A 26,245-nucleotide genomic window follows, 5' to 3' on the forward strand; every position below is an offset into this window, starting at 1 on the left:
CACCTCTTTCTCTTTTCTGCAAATTTTATCATGGTCACTGTTCAAAGGAGCTATCATCTTTAATTCTATTTACTAAAACTCATTCTCACTTGACCTGTCATTTAGCAAAGTATTATTCATTTACTGTATCTGTCCCTGCATGCTTCAAAAACTTTTATTCGCCTAGTTTTTTTTTCTCGCACTATAACCCTTTGGAACTCACTCCCATCTTCATATTTACCTGACTTATACAACCTACAACTTTTCAAGTCTTCTGTTAAATGTTTCCTTACTCTTTAACACTGTTCTAGTAACTCCAAATTAATAATGGTTGCTTGCAACCTTGTTTGAAATGAACTAGTTTAAAAATATATATATATTAGAAAAAAATAATAAAAGTAAACTCAATAGACAGGTATTTGTCTAAATAAAAAAGCTAAGAAATATAAATATGTCAGACAGTTTATCTTTAAACTAGACTTATATATAAGAATTCCTCCAGAAATCTTTTCCAGGTTTTTTCCTATTATCAGTTTGAGTTTTTTCGAGGTTGTACTAGGAATTATTTTTGAGGTTGTACTAGGTATAGGCATTGGCCACTCATAAAGTTTTATGGTTATTCAAAAAAATTATTACTGCATTTAAGCAGCAATACTTTTATAAATACAAGCTCTATGTTTTAATGTTATAGAAAGATTTTATATAATTTTATATTATTCAAGTCAAGATTCAATTTGTGATTTATAATTTAAATTATATAACATATTCTAACTTTTAATTTTTTAGCTAATCAAAAAAAACATCAGCTTGCTAATTTATCTATTAGATTGTCAGTATACAAGGGAAATGCATCAAGTCCATTTTTTAGCAGTATGGAGTTATTTATACCACTATTTAGCATTTTAAGTTTTCTATTGTTTGATATACCCACAAATTTAATAAATCAATTATTAATGAGTTATTAAGATTTATTCCTGACCTAAAACTATTTGAAAATCAAAAGTTTCACAATAACAACATAAAAAAAAGGATGGCAAAAAATCACTAATCTCAGAGACATTTACTTTAGCAATAAGGTTGGCATCAGCATTTGTCAACCTTAATTTGAAGGCTGGTACTGTAACTTTTTGAGCTTTATATATTTTACCTTAGATTTTTTTCTCTTTACTTTAATATAGCAATTAAAATATATTTGAAGACATAAATATAAATCTTTTTTATCTTTAGGATCTTTAACAACTTCTTCAATAAGTAATTTTTTTTTAAACTTTTTTCCTAACTAAAAATAAACTGATTGATAAACCATGCCATTCAAAATATGATTTAAATGTAATAATGTGGCAATTCTTTATACAAAATACCTGTTTTGCTTATTGTTATTTTATATAAGTATTATAATAATATAATTAATAATATACTAACAGGGCCGTCCTGAATGGGGGGTATAGCGGTTGTCCCACCCTGCCCCAAAGCTGTCATATATGCATTTGAGTTGGCACATTTGGCACTATAGTTGGCAAATTTCAAATATAAAGAATTTTTTTTTGGTGTCTTTAGTTGGCAAAAAATACATACAATACCCCCACACGAGAGACTACTTTAAGACGACCCTATATACTATAAATGATGACATATTTTTTATACATACTTTTTCAACTGCATCTGTTGTTTTTTTTGTTTTTAAAGGATATGCCCCATCTTTGCTTTTTATAAAGAATTCATATGTTTTGTTATAATCGCTTAGAAAATAGCTTATGGTTTTTGTGCAATCCTCAATCAAGATTTTTTCTGCGTCTTCTGTAAAGTAAGAAATTTGAAATGTTCCATTTTCAAGTTTGTAGTTAAAAGCAACCAATTTGTAAAATTCATTAATTTGAGTATTTCCATCTACATCCATGTTGACTTTAGAGTATTCTTTAAATTCACAACAAAAAATGCATGAAAACATTTTTTGATTTCTAGAATTTCCCTCTATCATTTGGAACTCAATCATTGTTTTAAAAGCTGAAAAATAATTTGATTAAATATTTGATTAAATATTTTTAAATTGACTTAATTAGCACAACACTACTAATATTTTATTCATTTTTTTAAATTGAATACTTACTTGCCTCTAAATGATTGTTTTGCTTATTAAATATAACTCAAATATAAATGAATTATATACTTTAACTATCAGCTGCAGATCCATGGTAGCCAAAAGGTTCAGGCACAACCAAAATAGACATATGTTGTATCAATTTTTTATTAACCTATTGACAATTTAGCAATAATAATATTAAAAGAACTGATAAAGATAAACTAAAACATCATAAACTATTATTTGTTATCATAAATTTAGTTATTATCATAATTTATAAAACCTTGATAGAAAAACTATATCGAGTTAGCTCAAATGGTCCCAAATTTTTATACATATGTATAAAAAAAAAGATCTTCAACATTAAATTTAGAACAAAATTAACTTATATTTTAAGTGTATGTTTTAAAACTAAAAAAGGGATTTATTTTATATTGTATTGTTTTTTTTTATAAAGTATATAATTCATGCCATAGGTTTTTTAATAAATGACCAAAAAATGATCATGAACCATGGTCATTTTTTTTATTTCTACTTTGTTCATGGTTTAGTAACACCAAAGTAAGTTCAATCGCCTGGCAATAAGGACAGATTGCACCCCAAAAACTAACTATTATTAATGCAGCAACTAACTGAATAGCCTACTACCTATTTAGAGTATTGTTAATAAAACAGGTTAGTGATGTTGTGGAAAAATGCACTTAATAAACAAGTTTTGTAGAACATATTGTATATGTTCATATGAACCTTGACAAACAAGTCATATTTTTTTAGTTATATAAATGATCATTTATATAACTAAAAAAAAACGCTTTTTTATTATCATTGACAGCCTTACATTTAACTAATACTGTCAATATATTATTACATAGTATTATATTATTATAGTCAATATATTATTACACAATATTACTATATTGTATAATATATTATTATATTGTGTATACATAGTATTATAGTATTATAGTCAATATATTATTACATAGTATTACTATATTGTATAATATATTATTATATTGTGTATTTTTATGCAAACATTATTTTATTGTTACTCTATAATAATTAATATATATTATTTTATCATATAGTAACAGATTATAAAAAAACAAAAAGATTTTAAATAAATCTTTTTTATTCTGCATAATCATTTTTATCATTTTATTGAACTTATTTTTAAACAGATAACATTTTGTGCTAATAAAAAGGTAATACGTTATTATTATTATTGTTATTACCAACATTATTATTATTGTTATTATTATTATTATTGTTGTTGCTATTATTATTGTTGTTGTTATTATTAAATATTTATATTTATTTGTATATTTATAACTTTTTTTGTTACGGAAGATGCAATTAATACATTTCTTAGATATTGTTTATGTCGAAAAAATAACGCATACTTTTCAACAGGATATTGCCGTTTGCCGATCCTTATAATCATGCGTATTCAAAAATCGTCTATAAATTACGTCACTCAGTTTTTGACAATTTTAGACGTCCACCCACAAGGAATATCATACACACCTCCCTTATAACTACGTTATAATAACGTAACAAACACCCCAGCCGCCCGCTATAAAAATTTTATGATTATGAATATGATATTTTAAATTTTCTTAGTTGCTTTTAGTTTTACATTTAGTTTTTATATACATTTAGATTTTAAATTTCTATAATTTTATTATTTTATTTTATGCTTTTGATGCTTCATTTCCGTTTCATTTTATGTTTTATTTCAGGGCCGACAAAACGGGTTTCGAAGTGGGGGGGGGGGGGGGTAGGGGCAAAATTGTCAATTCTTAAAAAAATTCTTCCATATCTAGAATTTTCTTTAAAAAAAAAAGGTTCTTTAAAAACAAAGTGAGGGGGCACAAGCCCCTCCGCTCTTTCCCTTCCCCATGGTGCCGTCGGCCCTGTATTTTAAATTATATGTAGTTTTTTTTTTTATCGGTGATTTAGTCGTACGCTGCGAATACAGCTATATATAAAGGTTTGTAATCCTCTCAGGGATGTTTAAATTTTATAAAATCATAATTTTTGAACTCTAATTAATTATTTTATGAAATTTAAAATTATCTATTAATTAATTAATTAGTAAAAAAATAACTCAATAACTAGTTGCTCTCGCGTTTGGGGCAGTTGTTGCCAAAACTTTAGGGTATTTTGTTCCTAGACTACAATTATGGCAATTTTTGCAGAGCCACATCATTTGACATAAGTATAAATATATAAATGTTTGAAACTTGTTCGATGTCTGGAAGTTAGCTTCCAGACATTCAAACATATATAATACTATTTTATATTTAATATTATTTTATTTAACTTATCTCAAACATCAAAAAATGCTACATCCGTCCCTGATGATGGCTGAGTATTGACTGATTATTTTATTACCTTTGCATCCATTTAAATCAGCTAAGTTGCTTTTTTACTTTACCAAAGAAAAAATATGACACGCAATAAACGTTGCCATTTTTGAACTAAACATTTTAAAAGGTAACATTTTTTTCTCTGTTTATTTTACTTCTGAAAAATTCTTTTTTGTAGCCCTTAGCATGTTTTCCTTACTGTCGCAGTTTTCAGAATTTGCAAGATCAGTATTGTTAACAGTAGCGGTGTTAGGGTAGGGTGCAGTCGGGCATTTTCTCAAGGCGTCTTATATAAAGGGGCGCCGCAGGCTAATGAGTAAAAAAAAAAGAAATCAAAAATCATATTGCGATCAAAGAAACTGAAGTATTATTCCATTATAGCGGGCTGTACTCCAGACATTATTCATGTGATTGAAACCTGGGAACAAAAAAACCTTAAAGTTTTCGTCCCTCCCCCTGCCCCAAACGTGTGAGCAACAAGTTGATAATATATTTTTTATACTTTTTTTAATCAGACTTATATTCATCGATAAACTTTAAATTTTATAGTATAATATTTCAGCGTTCAAAAAATATGACCATATAAAGTTTGAATCTCTTTCCATTTGAGGAAGTTACAAATTTTATATGGTCATAATTTTTGAACGCTGAGAGATTATTCTATGAAACTTAAAATTTATCGATGAATATAAGTCTGATTGAGAATAATACAACAAATATTTTATATACTTGTTGCTCTCACGTTTGGTGCAGGGGGCAAAATTTTTGGGTATTTTTTATTTTCAGGTTCCAATCATCGCAAATTTTTGCAAGGTATTTTTATTTGACGTAAATATCAACATAAATACAACCGTTTTTATTTGACGTAAATATCAACGTAAATACAACCGTTTGGACTTTGCTTCATGTCTACGGGCTTCGACTTGGAGGGGCACTATCGTCAATTTCTAAAAAAAAATCTTCTATAATTAGAAATTTCTAAAACAAAACAAAAAAGAAAAAAAAAGGCTCTATTGAAAAAATGTTTAGAAAAGTTAAATTTATGAGAAAATGTGTAAAAAGATGATTTATGGAAATGAAGAGTTGTTATTTGTATTTATATATGCTAAGAATTTGTATCTATGTAAAAAGAAAAGTTTAATTTAGTGAAGAGAATTAAGTTTGTTTACGAGAAAAAAATAATTTTTATTTTTTTGTTGTGTTAAAAGTGAAAAAAATACATCATCAAGTACTTTTAATTTTAATGTCGCCTACATAACTTTTCTAAAAAGCCATTTTCACTTACCCAGTGGGCACAGGACCTAAATAAGACGTCTTTTGAACGTTCAAAAGACGTCCAAAACGTTCAAAAGACGTCTTTTTTACATCTTGTGCCCACTGGGTAGAGATGTACTTTAAATAAAACAAATGTGTTTTTTAATTTAAATGACCCCCAAAAAATTTAGTTTCCTAGTATTTATTGTTTATTGTGTTTGCAACATTTACTGTAAATACTTGTAATTTTTTATATGTTACTTCCATTCTCAATGCTGAGAAGGCTACTACAGTCGAGGAGGCTACTTTAAATGTAGTAACAACGCTCTTTCAACGAATATCTATATCTTCGAATTACGAACTTTGACAAACAAGGCCGCTGCGCGGAGAAATGAGTTGGCTTAGTTTGTTTAGTAACCCTATTGATGAAGAATATGACAATCTTGAATAAGTTGTTCAATTAAATTGCAATTTTAATTTTTTTTTCAGAAAGGGTTGGAATTGCCCATTAAAAAAGAAAAGAAAGTCCTAGTAATAAAATAGTAAAGTAGTAAAATGTAGTTTCTACGTCAGAAGCGTAGCGTGGTTACTAACTTAAGCAGGAATATATTCTGTTTTTTATTTTAAATAAATAAAAATAATTTTATAAATAAAGCTTTTTAAAAATTGTCTAAAACTAGGTTATCTATTCAAAATAGTGCGCTACAATAAAATCAATAAACTTCATAATATACTTTGTTTTTTTACGCAGATTCTTAGAAAATATTTTATCCCTATTTATGAAAAGGTTTAGAAAGATAATACCTTTTAACAAGATTAAATTTTTTTTTCAAAGCAGCTGTTTTAAGGAGTTTTTGTTTAAGTAGTTTGCATAATTATTCGTGACGTTTTAAACTCCTATTCTTTTTTTGACAAACAAATCAATTGTTTGCTTGAACAATTGAATTGTCGTTAAGTACTGATATGGAAAATCATAAATAATCCAAATTACACCGAAAAACAGTTTTTAAAATAAATGTTCTCGTCTTAACGTTTTAAGTTGAGAACGGAAGAGAAAATGTTTAAATATTTAAGTAAATAAGTAATAAGAATAACAATAAATAAAAAAATCCGTACATAAAATGAGTATTTCGCTTAGTTCTTTTTTTCTTGGAGTATTGCTGTATTTAAGCTGCAGCCGTACGTTTGCCAAGCATGCAGAAGTTTCGAGTTCACTAAACGATAGACTTCGACGTGATGTTGGTTTCAAAAGTTCAATAATAAAATTACTTAGTTTGTTTAGTGACCCTATCGATGAAGAACATGACGATCTTGAAAATGAAACTTCCAAAACTCATGCTTACGAATGGGTTGTTCAACTATCTTCTGATAATTTGAATATAGCTAAAGAAATTGGTAAAAAATACGGTTTTCAGCACGTGGAGAGGATAGAATTACAAGATAAAGATTTTAATTCTGGTGGAGTTTTCAGGTTTTCTCACAGTGAACCTAAAAAAGGTGAAGAATTACTTGAAGAACCTAATTTAAAACTTTCTGAATCTGCTGACGATAGAATCGATAAGTTTCGTGATGATGATTTAAAGAGAACAATTCTAGAAAATAAACACAATATTAAAAATGAGGATCGTGTCATGTATTTTAAACGGCAAAGAATACTTAGTAGGGAAAAAAGATTGCCAATTAAATCTATTTTTAACATAGATGATCCTCAGTTTGGAAAACAATGGTATATTAATAATAAGGGTCAAACCTCAGGTCCATCATCATTTGATGATAGGGTTTTGAAAGTTTGGGAAGAAGGAATTACTGGACGAGGTGTTAAAGTATCTATTTTAGATGATGGAATGGATCACACGCATCCAGACCTTAAAGATAACTACGATCAACAATCTAGCAAAGATATTAATGGACATGATGACGATCCTTTCCCAAATGATACTGACCCATACAATGCTCATGGAACAAAGTGTGCTGGTACAGTTGCTGCTGTAGCTAATAACTCAATATGTGGTGTTGGAATTGCTTTTAATGCAAAGATAGGTGCTATTCGAATGCTAGATGGTAAAGCAACAGACCTTATTGAAGCTGATGCATTATCATATCATAGAGATCACATTGATATTTATAGTTGTTCTTGGGGTCCAAAAGATAACGGAGTTACATTTGGAAGACCTGGGCCATTGGGTAGACTGGCTTTAGCACAAGGAGCGAAAGATGGAAGAAAAGGTTAGACTAAACTCATTTAAAATAATGTTTTAAGCTTTTTTTTTATGTTTTTTTAAAATGTTTTGTTTGTAATATATTATCAAGTTATAAGTGTAAAAATATACAGAATTTTTTCAATTATATCAACAGTTTTGGCTACCACTTTAACTGGTTTACCCATCACTCTGTTTAAAAATAAGATGTCACCTGTTTGACTATTTTTATACTATAAAACTTTTACTTTAAGTTGTACTTCTTTTTATTTTCTACTTGATATAATAAAGTTTAAGAAAAGATGAATTTTTCTATTTTATCAGCTCAACACTTTTTTTTTTTGTTAAGCCAGCAAGGTGATATAGTTGTCAGTATAACTGTGTTATGTTGGTGTATGAGTTTTTTTTGGCCAACATTAACATTGTGGGTGTTTCACTTGGTTGGTATTACATTAGAGCACTATAGGTATTAAGTTGTAAGGTATAGGTGTCATGGTCAGCCTGCAAAATTTAGGTCAGCATTCAGCAATGCCAATGCAAATGCCGACATATCTTTGCTTTACAACGGCATACAGCCACCAACCTGAATCTATAAGTTCATAATTTAATTAGTGTAATTACTTGTTTTTTCAAGTTTCACAACTTTTATTTAAAACAAAAAATTCATTGATTCTTTTTCAATTCATTTTTTTGTTTTTTCCCAAATTTATTCAAGCATAGCAAGGCATATTTATTAAAAAGTTTGTAAGACTATTTATAAAGACACAATTAGAATGCAGTTTATTTGCAGGTTTAGTGTGAATGGGGTATTACATGTTTACAGTTTTTAAAATATTTAAGATCAGAAAGTTTAAAACGGTTTTTCAAAACAGAGAAACCACTTATCACCAATAGGTTTATTAGACTTTGGTAGTTTAATATACCTGTCCTCTAGAATTGCAAACAGATCTTGAAGGGATGGGTGGCATTTCCCATTAGCAATTTTTCCAACTAAGTTGACCTTGCGATTGTAACGTCTGACCTCCAACAACTCCAGACCAAGACTGTCTTATTGAGTAGAAGCAATCTTCTGTACAACATCGAGTTTTTTCAAGTGGGTTTTAGCTATAAGAGCCAGCTATATGCTGCCATACTCAAGATAAGTTCTAGCTAGAGCTGATTATGCTAATAATAGAAGTTTCCGAGGAAGTGAAGGAGCAGATTTTAGAAGCACTGATAGTGTACCATAATATTTTTTGAATAACTTATCAACATGGTCCAAAGGTTAAATGACTGTTGATGTGAGTACCAAAGAGTTTTACAGTAGTTACAGGTTGGATTTGCAAGGTACTTATATGCAGGTCAGTATTGTCAGGCAGTTTGGTTTTAGGGGATTTAATTTAATGTTTTACCAGGGCTGATAATAAGACCATGTTTGTCACAGAATATCATTTTATTGTCATAGGCATTAATAAGCTTATCTGACCCTATTTGAAAAGTATTAGCTTTAGCGGATAATGTAGTATCATCAGCAAATTGAAACAGCTCACAATCAATACAATTTGGTAAACAATTAACAAATATGTTAAATAGTTTTGGACTGAGCCCACTGCCTTGTAAAAAAAAAAAAAGGGTCAGATCATTTTACTTTACTTACATAAAGTTACAAGTTCATACTATGCTACAATTTTAAAGAGTGTTTTTTTTTTTTTAATTGAAAAATGGAAAACAAGTTTTTTTTTTTTTTTTTTTTTTTTTTTTAAATTCCCCTCCCAAGGCCGAGAAGGCCACTACAGATGAGGAGGCTACTTAATTGTGGTTATAGCCCTCTCTCAACTTTATAACTCCGAAACATGAACAAGGCTGCTGCGCGGAGAAACAAGTTGAGCACGGTACTACCAGGGACGTGGTGGGAATTGAACTCGTACTGCAGGAGAGGTAAATTCTTGTTCCCGTAGAGGTTAGAATATTCAGATGTAAAATATCTATTTATTTTTTTAAACTATTTGCTATTAAAATCACTAATTCACAAATTTGCTATATACTTACATACCATTTAATTGCTACATTCTTTAAAATATTGTTGTATAAAGCTATGCTCTTATAAAGCAATGCTTTTATAATCAATTAATCATTACCCTTTTCATAACAGAAAGCAAAACATCAGTTAAGATTCAAAATATTATGCACTCTGCAATGGTTTGATTATTTGCATTTTTGATATTTTTAAGAACCATAATCATCTATTTACTAACTTAAAATTTCATTTAGAAACATTTTGTGGAAATTGTTAATAATTTTTTTCTAAATTAAATATAAATTCAAAATCATATAAAATTTTCAGTTTTTGGTTTGTTTTCAACCAAAATTTTTCTTCTTACTAAATTTATATAAAGTATTGAAGCCTAAATCTATTGTGTGAAAGGAGGGTGTCCCCGACACCAGGGGGCACCCTCTCACTTTTTTTTTTCTAAAGACTATTAACTTTTAATTATTAATTTGTCTTTTAATTTAACTATTAATTTGTCAGCCATGTATGAACAGACTTTGTTTTAAATATGAAATGCTTAGCGCATTAGCCTAATGTGAATTTGTTGAGATAAAACTCTTTATTTTTTTATTTTTTAAAGGCATCAACTTTTTTAAATTACTGCAATAATATTAATTACAGCAAAACAAGTTAAATATTATTCATTTGTTTTTTTTTATTACTATTAGGGAATGTTTATTTTCTTTCTAGTTTTTTTATTTTTTTATTTTAATATTAAATAATTAAACTTATATATTATATTTTTTTAAATGTTTGATATTAACAAATTTTTTTCTTTTCTTAATATTTCTATAAATGAATTAAAATGTTAGTTTTTTTTATAATTATTATTTCTTAAATTTTTAATTGCGGTTTTTGAAACTAAAAATAATTTTTTATTTTAAAAAAAGTAATAAGTAACAAATAAAAAAATTATGATAATTCATTTACTTCGTTTATTAAAAGTTTATTATTTTATTAGCGATTTTGTTGTGAAAGCAAAGTATTTTTTTCCTAACACCATTTATTAAAATTATATCGCTGTATATATCATTTATTAAAAAATAATTTTTGTGCTTTAACTTGTGTTAAAAAAAGTCAAAACACATTTACAAGGAATTTTAATTTTGAGTAAAAAAAAAAAATGTTTAGGAAGGTAAACCGAAAAAACAATTGTGATAAAAATAAGCTTTTTTTTTTAAGAATAAATAAAATTTAAATATTGAACAATATTTAGTAATATTTGTAAATAAATTTGACAGTTAAATTTAACTCAAGCATTTACTTGAATTTTAATAAACTTAAATATATATTTTTTAAGGAATTGCCCATTAATTAGGCAACGCTAAATTATTTTTAAAAAAAGATGTTGGAGATTTTAAGCTCTTTTACTTATATCCAGCATAATTGTCATTTATAGTTTTGTAACAAACTTTTTTACATAATCGTTATTCAAAAATTAAAGTTTTTTATAAAATTAGTTACTTCTTTTATCTTACTGCTTATGGAATAATTTAAAAGTTAAAAAATGATAAAATGTCTCTTAATGGAAATTTAATGTTGCTTAATGGCTCTAGGCATATGTAAAGTTGCTTAACATGTATGTAAATTGCCTGCAGCTTAATGCTTTCAGTCCAGGACTAAAATTTGCCCAGTGATTTGCTAAAGTATATAATGACATTGAAAAATCCCCATGATTTGCAACAGAAGAACCCCTTTTCTGGGCCCTATTTTAAAATGATACATGCAAAAAATGGTCAAAACTACTTTTCCTTAAAAATAGACTTGGTGTATACCATTTTTTAGCATTTTTTATGCTGAGCAACTTTTTACATTACATTATGATTTCAAAACGAAAGTGTGACTAGTTATTAAACAAAAAAAATGAAATACTTTCACATAGTTGATAAATAATAATAAAAAGTGTTCTGCAAATCTAGCTTATAATAATAGTGATATGTTTGAAGATGTTGTGAGTTTTTTCAAGAAGAAATTTAAATAAACTTTTTTTAAATATTAATTCTCCTCCCTAAAGCTGAGAAGACCATCATAGTCGAGGAAGCTACCTTACTAATAAATTACTTAATTAACTTACTAATAAATTAAATAATTAATGCAAATACTGCGTATTTGCATTGCATTTTAATTGTTCTTTTGAAACTTTCCAACCCTAAACATTTTATTCAGTCTATAAAAATGCATGTTTATATGATTTGCTATGGATAGTTTTGTTTAATTTATTAGTAATATGCATTTAAGAAGAAAAAAAATTAGTGTTTATCTAGTTACAGTATTTACTTATCTCTTTGTACGTATCTTTAAACTTTATATGGTCATATTTTGTTAATGCTAAAAGATTATTGTATGAAATTTGAAATTTATCAATGAATAAAAATTTAGTTAAAGAAAAGTACTCTCAAGTCCTTAATAAAAGGTGGAAAACATTTATTTCAGTCATTGATAAAAACAAAAACTTTCAGTATAAACAGGTTTTAAAAATCGCCGACTGAAGTAAATCTTGATTTGTCAATAATTAGCTTTGGTTTATTACTTACCAAAGTATAAAAATTATATCAGCATTAGTGACCAGGGTTGATATTTGACCAGGGTCGGGTTTGATAAAATATAGCCCGAGCCAGGTTTGTGACCGGGGCTGCATAAACATTTATACATCCTAAAGTATTTTTTTAATTCAAAATTTATGTTATATTTTGTGTATATATGTATATATAAACATCATTATGATCAACATAATCATCATAATCATTATTATCATGATCATCATCATGATCATCATCATGATCATGATCATCATCATGATCATGATCATCATCATGATCATCATCATCTTTGTCATCATGATCATCATCATCAACAGCATAAAAGAGGAAGGCAAAAGCCTGATGATGGTCATTATCATTATCATCATCACTATGATCATCATCATCATCAGGCTTTAGTCTTCCTCTTTTATGCTGTTTCTCTAATATAAACAATGTAGAGGATTTTGTTTTTTAGCTAAAGCTCATTCATACAATATGTAAGGCACTCTCTTCAAATTTTATTACTGGCAGCTTTATGCTGATACCTAAATTACATAATCTTTTCTAACAAATGTTGTTCGATACAACTTTTTTTCTAATCTGTCTAAGATTATGCATCCTTTTCTTGTCTTTTTAGAGTCACAACACACATCCATCTGATCATTTTCTTTTGGCAAATACTACACCATATTAATACTAAAGTTTATATATCAATAAACAGATATTGTATGCCAGCATCTAAATAAATAGCAAACAGATATGTTTATATTGATAATATGCATGCATAAAGTGCATCTTGGAAGCTTTTATTCCTTCTGGTATAAAAGTTTGGAAGCTTTTATTACTTCTTTTCAATTTTAAGTCAAGCTTCATTCTACTCCACATTTTTCAATATTAATCATTTTTCAACTTTTTTACAAGAACATCTCTCTTGAGAACAAATGTCCTTTTATTATTGCAAGAAGCCAATGTAAAAAAGTCCTGTCTGATATTAAGCTCTGTTATTCTCAGTTTACTAAATCTTGTATCTTATCTCAGATGTTAGGTTCTAGAGACTTTTGGTTAGTCTTTTACAGTGTCCAGGGCTTGAATTAGGTGTATCGCGATCGCAAATCACGATTGCTTTTCACACCTTCGCAATTAGTTTTTTCTTTAAAAAAATATTTTTGCGATTTTTTTTGTTTTTGTTTTGTTTATTTATTTTTCTAATTTAGCATTTTTTTTCAGCAATTCTTAAAAGTAATGTTTTTGTCTAAGTTTTATTTCATAATGTCACGCTAAATTTATCTTTTGAATAGCATGATCATTCGCGTGGAGATTATCATTCAATGTAAACCACTTTTAAATATAAATCACTTTAGATCTGTGCGTGGAAGTCAATAATATTTTAAAAGGTAGCGGGTTGTTAAAGCGAAAAGTTTAAAAGGGAAAAGACGTAAAAGCGATTTTTTCCTTCATTTTATTTTGTCTGTAATAAAGGTTTTTATCTTTTAAAACGTTGCATCAAATTTACTTTTATTAATAAATTAAATTATTACTTGATCAACAAATTTATATTATTAATTTTACAACTTTAAGTATATTAAAGTATATATTAGATTCTTTTAATTAAAATTTTTTTCAAAAAGTTAATCAATTCTTATAGAAATTAGTAACTTATTTGCTTCAACGTTTTTCGATTAAATGACCCTTTTAATGACCCTGAGCCTTTTAAAGTTATATTTACTTTGATTTACTGAATGGATAAAGTACATCGCAGTAAACTTACTTATAAACTAAATCAAAACAACCAGTTAAGTTACAACAGTAACTTACAGTTAAATGTACTAATATAGCTAATAACTTATTAGCTATATTAGTTACTTAATATACTGAAAGACTCGCTTAGTCATGCAAATGCTTCTATTTATATCTTATACGTTGTTAAAACATAATGTAAGCTTCCAACTAAAAATTAGTTAAACAAGAAGTGTCGAATAGAATACGAAAAACGCAATGCCAATTTTTTATATTTATATTTTATTTTAAAGCGATATCAAGATTTAACATTTTCTATAAATATGCAAGTTGTTTTTAGAAACTTTTTTAAAAAGAATCTATTTGAACAAAAAAATTTTAGTTTTCTAAAATTCTCTCATTTAAATATTTTTTTCGATTAAAATTTGAAATTTGAAAAGAAAAAAAGTATGACAAATTAAAAAAAATTTTTTTGCAGCAGCGTCCATAATACCCAGTGTTATAATATATTATAATACCCATAGCGAGGGTATTATAATATATTATAATGGCCATAGTGAGGATCATACCTGAAAGTTAAATGTATATCTAGCACAAGGTTCCTCCAAGGTTCACAAGGTTCTATCTTTACTCCTGTGTTGCTTCTTATCTACAATAACGATCTTCATGTAATCTAATGTGGCTCTATTTGCTGACTACTCAACTTTATATTCTTGTCTTCACTTAGAACTTAATTGCTTAGAACAAGCAACTGATTTTAAATCTGATCTCTTTTCTGTAACAGCCTAAGGCTTGCAGTAGATTATGCATTTACATTCTGGACTTATAATCCACAATTTTTTTAGACAACAAAACTCATTTATTTACTGCAAAAAAATATTTCAATATTGTTGGCATTCCTACATTGATGAATAACAACCCTCTTACTCTCAGACAAAGTCTAAAAGCACATTGTAAATTTAATTAGACCTGCTTTATCTGCCAAGCTTGAGCCACTCTCCCAATGTTGTAAGGTTGCGTTTCTTTTTTTTTTCTACAAATACAATCATGGTCAATGCTCAAATGAGTTATCATCTCTATAACAATAAACCAAAACTCATTCTTGCTGGGCTATTTATTCAACAAGTTGCATCCTTTTACTGTATCTGTCCCTTCATGTTATAAAAACTTTTATTAATTCAGTTTTTTTCCTTGAACATCAAAAAAATCTTATAACTCCTACCCATCTTCATGTTTTACTTTTTATACAACTTACAACTTTTTAAGTCTTCATTTGAATGTTTTCTAGTATTTTAACTTATTCTCTATTTTAAAGTAACTCATAGTTTAATAGTGGTTGCTTGCAATCATGTTGGAAGTAAATTAGAATTTAAAATATATAAATGTATGCCAGTATTTAATAAAAAGTAAATGTAAGCATAAAATTATAATATATTTAGTATTATAAATTTTTTTCTAGCCCCGGATGTCAACCTCTGCTAAATCTTATAATTTTGCTTGGGCGGGTTTGCAAAAAGCCTCATTTTTAGCCGAGGCCAGAGTCACTTACTAATCAGCATATTATATTATATTGAAATTATGAAAAATAGCCACGCTAGAATTAAATACGTCTATAAATAGTAAATGTGTTTTGTAAAAAATATTAGTTTAGATTTATAAACTAAAATTTTTTATAAAAAAAACTTATATTGTAACCTAAGAAAATCCCCCCACCCCTCCTTTTTTTATTCACCCCTTCCCTTCTTGTAATAAGGACTTGAGAGTTAAATAAAGGAAAGTTGCTCTCATGTTTGGGCAGTGGGGCCAAAGTTGTAAGGCTTTCTTGTTCTTAGGCTCTAACCATTGCAATTTTTGCATAGCATCTTTATTTGACATAACCCAGCAGGCTATACAAAGTCTTATAGACATCACAAGTCCGTACGATGACCTATATTATATATATTATAGACATCCAACAAATATTCTGTGCTAGGTGGTAAGTATAAACATATAAATGTCTGGAGTTTGCTTTATGTGAAAGTTCAAACAACAAAAAATGTTGTATCTGCATCTAAATGCTGTATCTAATCTAAAAGGTTACATTCATCATTGAAGCTGCTTTTCTCTTAAAAGTTTTGCTTTGTTTTGCTCAAAGCTGGTTAGGTAGCGTAAAGAAAGACTCCACCAAGTGCAAATGCTACCATTAATGAGTGTGCGAACATAAGGAATGATTTGGGGTAAAGCAGTATTTACAAGATAAAAAACATTAAATGCCCTGGTTGCAGAATAAGTAGTGTATCGTAGATCATGCATGGTTAACTTCAGACTCAACTAAATGGGGAAAAGTGGTAGTTGAAGATCAGAAGATCTGATCATGACCAATACATTTAAAAACATTTGCAATTACTTTGAAAACGCTGTTGGAAATGAAATACGTTACATTTGAGAGTTAAATGACTAGATGATCAAAGACAATAATGGTGTTCAATATCGTCAAAATTTGATCAAAATTTAAGATACGGAATGAAGACCATGTCTATTTTGTCCAAAGTGCTGGCTGTAAAAGTAAATTTGTTTTGCTTAATATGGAAGATTGTATACTAAGATAACTTAAAGAAAAGCCAGCAGCAAGAAATAGTGTGGTGAAAACTGCTGTCAAAATAGTTGAGAAATAAGTTTGAATATAATAAAGCTTTTTAATTTTAAAAGCAGGTTCAATGAAAACTCATTCTTTCCAATCTGAAGTGGTTGAGTCTCAGCTGATGTATTACACAAACTTCAAGACTGAAAAATGTCATTATACAAATACCATTTGGAGTTGCCATCAATATTGATAAATCTACTAGATGTAATTAGCTTATTCTACATTTCTCATATCTTGGGTTTTTTAATCACTTCATATGAATGTACCAGGTTCATGTATGAATGTACCAGATTCATGTATGAATGTACCAGGTTCGTGTATAAATGTACCAGGTTCATGTATAAATGTACCAGGTTCATGTATGAATTTACCAGGTTAGGTAATCAGCAATTCAAGTAAAAAGCAGGAATGAAATCAAGAACTAAAAAAAAAAAGTAATGGATTCAAGCAATGAAACAATTTAATTTCGTTTCTATTAAGTGTGAAAAATGAGCCTTTCTACTAAAACATTCATTAAAAAGCCTAATATTATTAGCATTTAATTTTAATTCCTTTCATTTTAAGAGTTTTGTGATATGTAATAGTTTTACATTTTTTGTTGTTCATTACAATAGTTGTTCCTTTTTACATATCTTTGTGATATGTAATAGTTGTTCAGCATAACAGATGCTTTAAAATGGTATATATTAGTTCTGTTTGAAGAAAAATAGTTTTGAGCATTTTGTGTTTGAGTCATTCCAAAATATACTATAGGAAAAGGGGTACTCTTGTTGCAAATCAATGGGGCATTTCTTTACATACATACATTAAAGAATCGCTGAGAAAAGTTCCAGCTTTATAAATTTTTTACCGAAAGTAATCTAATTTATTTGGACTAAGGGTGGATGGATTAAGAATGTCTCGGTTAGAAAATCTTTCCAAATTTAATAAAAGTGTGGATTTCTATTCAAGACTTAACTGAGTTAAATACTTATAAGTCTTCAGTTTCATAAACTTTGTGCTTTATATAAATATTTTTTTTTAGGTAAAGGGTCTTTGTTTGTCTGGGCAACTGGTAATGGGGGTATGAATAAAGATGACTGTAATGCTGATGGCTATGTTAACAGTATTTATACACTTGGTATCGGTTCTGTCAATGAACATGGTGTATCCACTTATTATGGTGAAAAATGTGCGGCAATGATTGCTGTTACATATTGCAGTGGAGCTCATTCTGGTAGTAGCGGTGATCCACAAGCCGTAGTTATTACAACATATTTACATCATCAATGCACTGATAGTTTTGTTGGAACATCTTCAGCTGCTCCGCTTGCAGCAGGAATTTTCGCTTTGGTGCTTGAAGCAAACCCTTTACTAAGCTGGCGTGACGTTCAACATTTAGTTTTCCAAACTGCTGTTAAAACAAGTCCTATGGATTTAGGCTGGGCGGTTAATGGCTGTGGAAAGCCATTCAATCACAAGTTTGGTTTTGGACTTCTGGATGCTTTTGCATTAGTTAAACAAGCTTTAAATTGGACTCTAGTATCACCTCAAAAAAGCTGTCATTTTAAATTAAGTTTTGATAATGGGTACATTCCGTCTGGTCATCACTTTAAACTAAGTTTTACAACAGATGGCTGTCAAAGCTGCAAAACCAAAAACGAGGAAGGAAAATGTAAAAACAGTATAACGAAACTAGAGCATGTTGTAGTTAACGTTACATTGAAGCATCGTCGTAGAGGAGACCTGAGCATCGATCTAATTTCACCTGCTGGAACTGTCAGTCATATGTTGCACGAACGGCCTTATGACGATTCTACTACAGGACTTAAAGGATGGACTTTAATGACGCTATTCAATTGGTGCGAGAATCCAAAAGGAACTTGGCAGTTGTTGTTTATTGACAAAAATGTTAGTAATTCATATGAGCGTAATGCGCGAGATCTTGAGGATGAATACATAAAAGAGTTAGATGAAAAAAAAAAAGATGGCACAGATGAAATATTTGAAGAAGAAAGTGCCGATGTAACCCTAGGAGAAGATATTTCAAATGAAAAAAAGACTATTTGGTCAGGTGGTTTTAGAGATGCAGCATATCAACGCTACCTAAATAGAAAAGAAACATACGGTGATTATTATGGTTCTCGATTTAAACGATCAGCAGTCGAAGATGCTGATAGTTATAGTAAAAAAAGTGATGATGAGAATTCCAGCGATTCAGGAAATTCAGACACTACTAACGATACCGACAATGCATACACTCCTGACGATACCAACAATAATGAGAATTTAAACAACAGTGAAATTGCTGGGGTTGTCCAAGAAATATCAGTGACTTTTTACGGTACTTAATGGGTACACATTCTTGGAATGCTTTGGATTGCACTAATAAGTTGCTGTTATTTTTAAAATAATTGTTTTGGGATTTTTTTTAATTTTTTTTTTTACTGTGGTTTTTTTATTTAAATGGTAAATATCGTTGTTAATGCGACGTGACACGTTGAACGTGGTTAAGTGAATCGATGGATGTTGTTCTTCTGATCTTAGTGGTGTATTTATTTTCTAAATTACTTGTACAATATATGAAAAATATGAAAATAAACCATTTCATAATATGATCAAATTATTTTTAATCGATAGAAAGTATAAACTTTCTGCGACAAAACTATTAAATAAAGAATTTATAATAATAATTATTACTTGTTATATCTTTTTAATTTTTTTCTCAAAGTAACGTAAAAATTAACATCGTGTTAAACGGATAGTTTTCCGTTTACCGTTAAAAAAATAGTTATTATAAATTACATAGCAATTAATCAGATAAAAGGGATACTAATTATGCAAAACGATTAAATGAAGAATTTATTTATGATAATTAATAAGTCTTTGTGATTTTTTAAATAATTTAACGTAAAATTTAACATCTAATTAATAGGGTTATCTCCGTTTACTGTCAATAAAGACATGTTCTAAATTATGCGGTAGAAGTATATAAATACGTGACTTCCATAAAGTACGTACGCAGGTATGGGGTCCTCCCCATACCTGGGATTACCCAAAAAGGTACAAATGCGTACAAAGGAGGAGTGTTAAAGACAGAGTACGTACACGATGTTGCTATCTCTCGTTCTTTATTTATCATAAACCTTAATTTCTTTTTTGCATTGAATTTATAAGTTTCATATAATTTATAAGATTTATAAGTTATTCGAATTCTTTTATTTGGAATTAGCATGATTTTATCAGCGTATCATGTCCAAACAAGAGCTTTAGATGCTATAAATTTGATTGCATCAAGTTTTTATGTTTAAATAAACTTCTAGCACATTTAATATAATTGTCAAAACGCAACATTTATCAATTTTCACAAAAATGTTAGATTTCCGACCAAAAAAGCGCTTTTTAAATATGAAAAATGGTCAATAAACGATCAGAACAGATCATATTATTAAACTACGATGTTCATTTCACCTAAAAAACGTGTTTATTTAAAATCTTATTCAAATTCGAACAAGCGATCGTGATTTTAAGAAAATAAAAAAAAATAAAAAAAGAATCTTCGGTCTTGGTTTTTTCGCTACAAACATTTATATTTTATGTCACGGAAAAATTTATAATTTTTCGTCTTTTCATGAGTCACAGGCCTGATCATTTGACGGAAATAGGTTGTGGTCAGCAAAACATTATACTGGCGCTATAATTATTAAAAATCGCCTTAACTACACTGAGGAGTCTAAAAAATTAATACGTTATGTAACAGAAAAATGTTGAACTAAAAGTTTCCTTTATTTAAAATGTTTTTAAAAATTTATACGTTTGGGAGGGAAAGGGGGGGGGGGTGGCCAGGGATTTTGTAATAGTTAATGCGAAAGCACGCAAAGGAAGGGGAGTATTTATATCTTACAGGTGTATACAAATACTAAATTCTGAAGTGGTTTTACTGCGTACGTATTTTATAAATGCTTTGTAATACAATACAATAAAATGTGATGTTTTTAGAAACAATACTGTATAAAAGGTATATAAACTAGAGTTGTTAACCGAAAGATTTCGTACAATTCCGGAAAAATAAAATTCTTTCGGAACGATATTGAGAATCGGTAATTATTTTTCGTGCCGAATTTTACGAAATAAAAAAAACCCGCCAATGTTCATTTCGCAAATGCTACTTACGAAATGTAGCATTTCGCAAGTTGAATTACGAAATAAAACTATTTTGCTACATACGAAAGTAGAGCTGGCGGAAGTCGCACTTGCTAAACGAGTTCTTTCGCTAAACGACGTTTTGAAGTCTATAAAAAATTTTGTTGGCCTTACGGATATAATTGTAAAAAATAAAGTTTTTATATACCAAAATGTTTATTATAAAATTTTATTTTCAGCATTGCAACATGTGAACATTTACAGTTTTATTTTTTAAAATAATGATAAAAAATCAAATTTCTTTCGAATCGTTTTATAAAACTAAGCTTTATAAAACTAAGTTTTATAAAACTAAGTTTTATAAAACTAAGTTTTATAAAACTAAGTTTTATAAAACTAAGTTTTATATAACTTAGTTTTATAAAACTTAGTTTTATAAAACTTAGTTATATAAAAAAAGCTCCCACTTGTTTTTAAATAAAATATTTTTAAGTTTAGTCAGTTTCAATTTTTTTATTTTTGAAGAGCTCTGATATATGTCCTTACGCTTTTATTACCTCAATAACAACAAGTAAATTTAAAAAATCTTTTAAGACATCCTTTTCAATGATTATTTCTAAAATGTTTTCCTTTACAAAAAAAAAAAAATTCAGTGTGGGAAGGACATTTGATGCCCCTTGTGTCGCTGGCCCCGGAAAATGTTGTAATTTTCAACATCTCAACGTTATTGGGACTATACAGCTGTTGAAACTTTTAAAGCTCTAGCTATTTTGGAGAGCAGTAAAAAATTAGTTGCAAGATTTTGTAGCAAAAAAGCGGGCACGTACAATGCGACCCTTCCCTGGGTCTTCACCCCTGGAAACAATTTTAACATAAAAGTTCACCAGGACTATACAAGTAAGAAATGACAACTAATCAAACAAAGTTCAATTAAACTTTGTAATGGAACCAAATATATTACTTAGTTTTTATATATGAAAAATCTTATAATTAAAAGAATTACCATATAGAGAATATACATACATATATATATATATATATATATATATATATATATATATATATATATATATATATATATATATATATATATATATATATATATATATATATATATATATATATATATATAGTAAAAAATGTATAAACAGTAAAAAAATACCAGAACGGCGTTCCGGCTCTATGACATCACTTAGTTGTGTCATGTAGAAAATAAAAGTGCCGGAACAGTCGAATAATATATATCACTGTATATATATATATAATGTATATATATAATGTATATATATATATATATATATATATATATATATATATATATATATATATATATATATATATATATATATATATATATATATATATATATATATTTATATATATATACTGTTGGAATTGCTTAAACACACAAGATATAAAATTGTAAAAAATTTGACAGAATTGCGTCTAATAAAGGATTTTAAAACCTGCTTTTTTTATAATTAAACATAAAAGTTAGTCTGACACAGGTTTAGTTTTTCCAAGTTTAAAACCCTTCTACTTTTTATTTTACAGGTAGGATTATCCGTTCATGAATTTGCAAGCATTGTATTTTGAATAACTTTGTTGTGTGTTTACTATAGTCGACATCAGAAAAAAAAGTCTATTTTCGTTGGGATATATCCAGTGACAGATTCAGGAGATTTTGGTGGGGTGAAATAAACATTCCCTACCCCCTCTCCTCGGATCCGTCACTGAATATATCCCATGCTATATTAGCATACTAAAGATGACTAAAGATTAGTCTAAAATGAACTTTTTTTGTGAACTATAATCAAGAAATGCGCGAGATTTATATAAAATACCTATTGCAGATGATATTTTTAGTTCAATATGCCATATGACACGTAATGTACCCGATGGCACGTATTTTTCTTTGCTGTGAAGATAATACTTTTGAAAAAAACATTTAGAAATTAAAAGAACACAATTATAAAGGTTTTTACAACAAAATTGAAAGATTAGAAAACAAGTTATGCATTGTGCAAGAAATTTTAAAAACGAAATCTCTGAATTAAAGAAATCAGTTGAAATCGTAAACGATAAATGAGAAAGCATCTTAATAGAGTTCGCTAAAATTATTAAAGCAAAAAATTCATGTCGCCAAGAAAATGATAGTAACAAAAAAATGGAAAACAATGATTGTATTAAACTTTGATACAAATATCGTTTTCCAATATTTTTTTTACAATTCTTTTAATTTAAAGATAAAATAGCCGAACTCAAAGGTCGTAGTCAGAGAAAGAGGATTTATCGGTATGGAAGAAAGTTACAATAAATCCTGGAAAGTGAAAACAATAGAAAAAAGATTATTACATCTAAATTCGGTTTTAAATATGGTTTTATCGTTGAAGGTGCTCATTGAGTTGGGAAAAAGGAAAAACACGAAAACAGGTACCTCGTTTAATTTCTAAATTACAAAGATAAAAATATGATATTGGAAAACTATACCAAACTAAAAGTGTGGAAACAAAAAATCTACATAAAAGCATATTTCAGTGAAGGGACAATTGAGATTAGAAAAAGCTGTTTTTAGAGGCAAAAGCATTACGATCAATAATTTGCTAAGGTTATCTACACTAAACTATTTTCATATATTTTTTATTTTTAAATATATATTTTTTTGAGTTATTAAACACTAATCTGAATTCAAAGTATTATAATTCTGAAAAATTATCCTACTTTTTTCAAACTAACAATTAGAACTTCAATGATGAAACTGATCCAGATTTAAATTATTTTAACGAAATGATCAAGTCTAAATTTGAATGCATGTATTTTTATCCTAACGAAACTAAAGGTTTTCTAAAAATTGATGAGAATAAAAATGGTTATTTGAATGTATTCAATATAAACAGAGCCATCCTGAAAAGATCTTAAAAGGAGGGGAAGGAAGGTGACGTATCTGTTTTTTTGCCGACTAACGACTAAAACAGAACTAAAATTTGCCGACTAGTTTTTAAATAAATTTTTCGTAGGGGTTTTAAACACTCCTTACACCAACGCCTACCCCCCACCCTAGAGATGGACCTTCATCTAAACTGAGAGTTTAAAAAAATTATATAAACTTCTAGAATTTTGTTTGCGAAACTAAAAAGTCTTTCGACTTAATTGTCATGATAGAAACTAGATGTTGACTTGCTGTTTTTGAAATCCTCTAACTACTAGTTCTACTAGTTTAAATCCAACTATTTGCGGAACAATAAAAAGCATGTAGGATGAATTCTTTTTTTTTTGTAAAATCTTTTGAATAATTTTCGACGCAATGTGTTTCTGATGTAGATAATGAGATTTTAACAATTGAGCTAATTAAAAAGAAAGAAAAAAATCATTATTAATAAACTGTAGCTATAAGACACCGAAAGAAAAGGCCTAAAATGTTTACAAAATAACATTTTAGATAAAGTTGATTTAGTGAAGAAAAGAAGTTACATGAGATTTTAACTAACACTGTTTTAATTATTACGAAAATGAAAATAAAAAAGGTAGTACCAGGTAATACCTAGATAAATACTAGGTATTACCTGGTATTTATCTAGGTATTACCTGGTATTTATCTAGGTATTACCTGATATTTATCTAGGTATTACCTGGTATTTATCTAGGTATTACCTGGTATTTATCTAGGTATTACCTGGTATTTATCTAGGTATTACCTGGTATTTATCTAGGTATAGGCGGAGCAAAGTAAACATCAACCGAGTATTTTTTATTTGGCAGAGTTAAACGTAGTTAGTAAGTCGATCAAAAAGTAGGTCGAAATTTCACATTGAAATCTCAGTATGTTGAAAAATTAGTAATTTATGTTTAAATTCAACGTTAATATGAAGTTTAAGTTGAATTATTAAGTTAATTGAAAACTGTTTTATGATTCTAGAAAGTAAAAACTTCAGATTCAGTTATAGACGTAAATGTCAGATAACTAATTGTTAAAAAGGAACATTTGATAAATAATTAAGAAAAATTATTACATTTGGTGTGAAAAACAGTTTGTTCACTTTAAACAACAAAAACGGAGACTTTTTAAATTACAAAATTTTGCAGAATCTAGCAATATATTTTTAAAATAAAATTCATAATTAGTTTTTACTATAAAATGTATTATGTTTATATTAATTTTTCTATATTTTATTATTTTTATGTTTTTATTATTTTCAGAAATTTCAAAAATAGAATTTAGAAAAAAATATTTAGGGTAGATTCGAGTAATGTGAGCTTCTAGATAATTTTAGCAGACCAAAAGATTTTTAAGATGCGTATAGTAAAGTTAAAAATTCTTTGTATTTTATGTTAACTAAAAATCCGTTCCATTTTAGTTTGGAAAACAATGGTTCGGAGTGTTTTTGATTTCATTTAAAGATACCATTTTCATGTAATTATAAGCTCAAATTAACCAGTGTTTTTTAATGAAATTACCTAATTTAAAGTTCTTAAAACTGCAGTGATTTTAATTGCTTTTTGAATAAAAGCAAAACATAGTAAACAATTTTATTATTATAACAATACTAAATATCTTTCCGTAATTCAATTTCAAAAAATTTGTATTTTTTTGTTTGAGTTGATTAAATTGAAAAATAAACGAATTAATTTTTTTTAATGTGCATAAAAACTAAGTAGTTTTTATTTGATCTTTTAATAAGTTTTGTTGATTAAGAATCTTTATATTCCGCAAATTAGTTCTAATTATCAGGTTGGTATTTCTTTACTTAATAATATTTTTTTGAGCTTATTTAAAGTGCTCATCATTTTTTGAGCTTACTTAAAGTGCTAATCAAGTGGATAGTATGGAGAACTTTTCTCATATTTTTAAAACCTCTGTGTTTTTAAAATAAAATTTAAGGTGCATAAAAATCTAAGTGAATCATGAGTAGTGATCCCAAATAATTGTTACCTGCAAAAATTTAGATCCAGCATAATTATTTTTGAAAATATTACAATTTTCTCTAAAGATGCTCATTATACCCTAACCTATTCCCTAAAACATATTGCATAATTTAAAACGTTATTTTCAAACATAAAAATTTTCTACAATATTCTATTAAAATTTTTAAATTTGTAAGAAAAAAAAATTACATGCAAAAGAAAACATAATAAACTTTTTTCTCAGCTTTACCAGTATTTAATTTATAAAAAAAAATTCTTTTATAATTTGTTCTTTCTAAAAAGAAAGAACAAATTTATAGGAGATAAATTTGATTTTATAACAAAGATAAATCTTTATGAGATTAGAGCATCATAACCATTATAAGCGGAAAGCGAACATATCTCGAGTGCCAAGTGACAACATCAA

General features: G+C 27.9%; 2 protein-coding genes across 4 annotated transcripts in view; one reads left to right on the forward strand and one right to left on the reverse strand.

The window, feature by feature from the left end:
* Nucleotides 1-2,240, reverse strand: part of LOC101235581 (ubiquitin carboxyl-terminal hydrolase 47) — a 117,388-nt gene extending 115,148 nt beyond the window's left edge. Inside the window, exons 1-2 of one of the 3 annotated variants that reach the window (XM_065813671.1) lie at nt 2,147-2,240; nt 1,628-1,983 (exon numbers count right to left, since the gene is read on the reverse strand). In XM_065813671.1, the coding sequence (XP_065669743.1) occupies nt 1,628-1,972 (345 nt within the window). In that variant the 5' untranslated portion in view covers nt 1,973-1,983; nt 2,147-2,240. Of the gene's footprint in view, nt 1-1,627; nt 1,984-2,086 lie in introns of all 3 variants that reach the window. The other 2 variants (XM_065813673.1, XM_065813672.1) reach the window with 2 other exon arrangements.
* A 4,321-nt stretch (nt 2,241-6,561) lies between these two features.
* Nucleotides 6,562-19,391, forward strand: LOC100206357 (PC3-like endoprotease variant B). Its single transcript, XM_065813675.1, has 2 exons — nt 6,562-7,911; nt 17,819-19,391. Exons 1-2 carry the CDS (start codon nt 6,807-6,809, stop codon nt 19,123-19,125), a joined length of 2,412 nt encoding a protein of 803 aa, XP_065669747.1. The 5' UTR covers nt 6,562-6,806; the 3' UTR covers nt 19,126-19,391.
* Nucleotides 19,392-26,245: the final 6,854 nt, after the last annotated feature.

Source organism: Hydra vulgaris, chromosome 12 (genome assembly GCF_038396675.1).
Source record: "Hydra vulgaris chromosome 12, alternate assembly HydraT2T_AEP".
Taxonomy (NCBI): Eukaryota; Metazoa; Cnidaria; class Hydrozoa; order Anthoathecata; family Hydridae; genus Hydra; species Hydra vulgaris.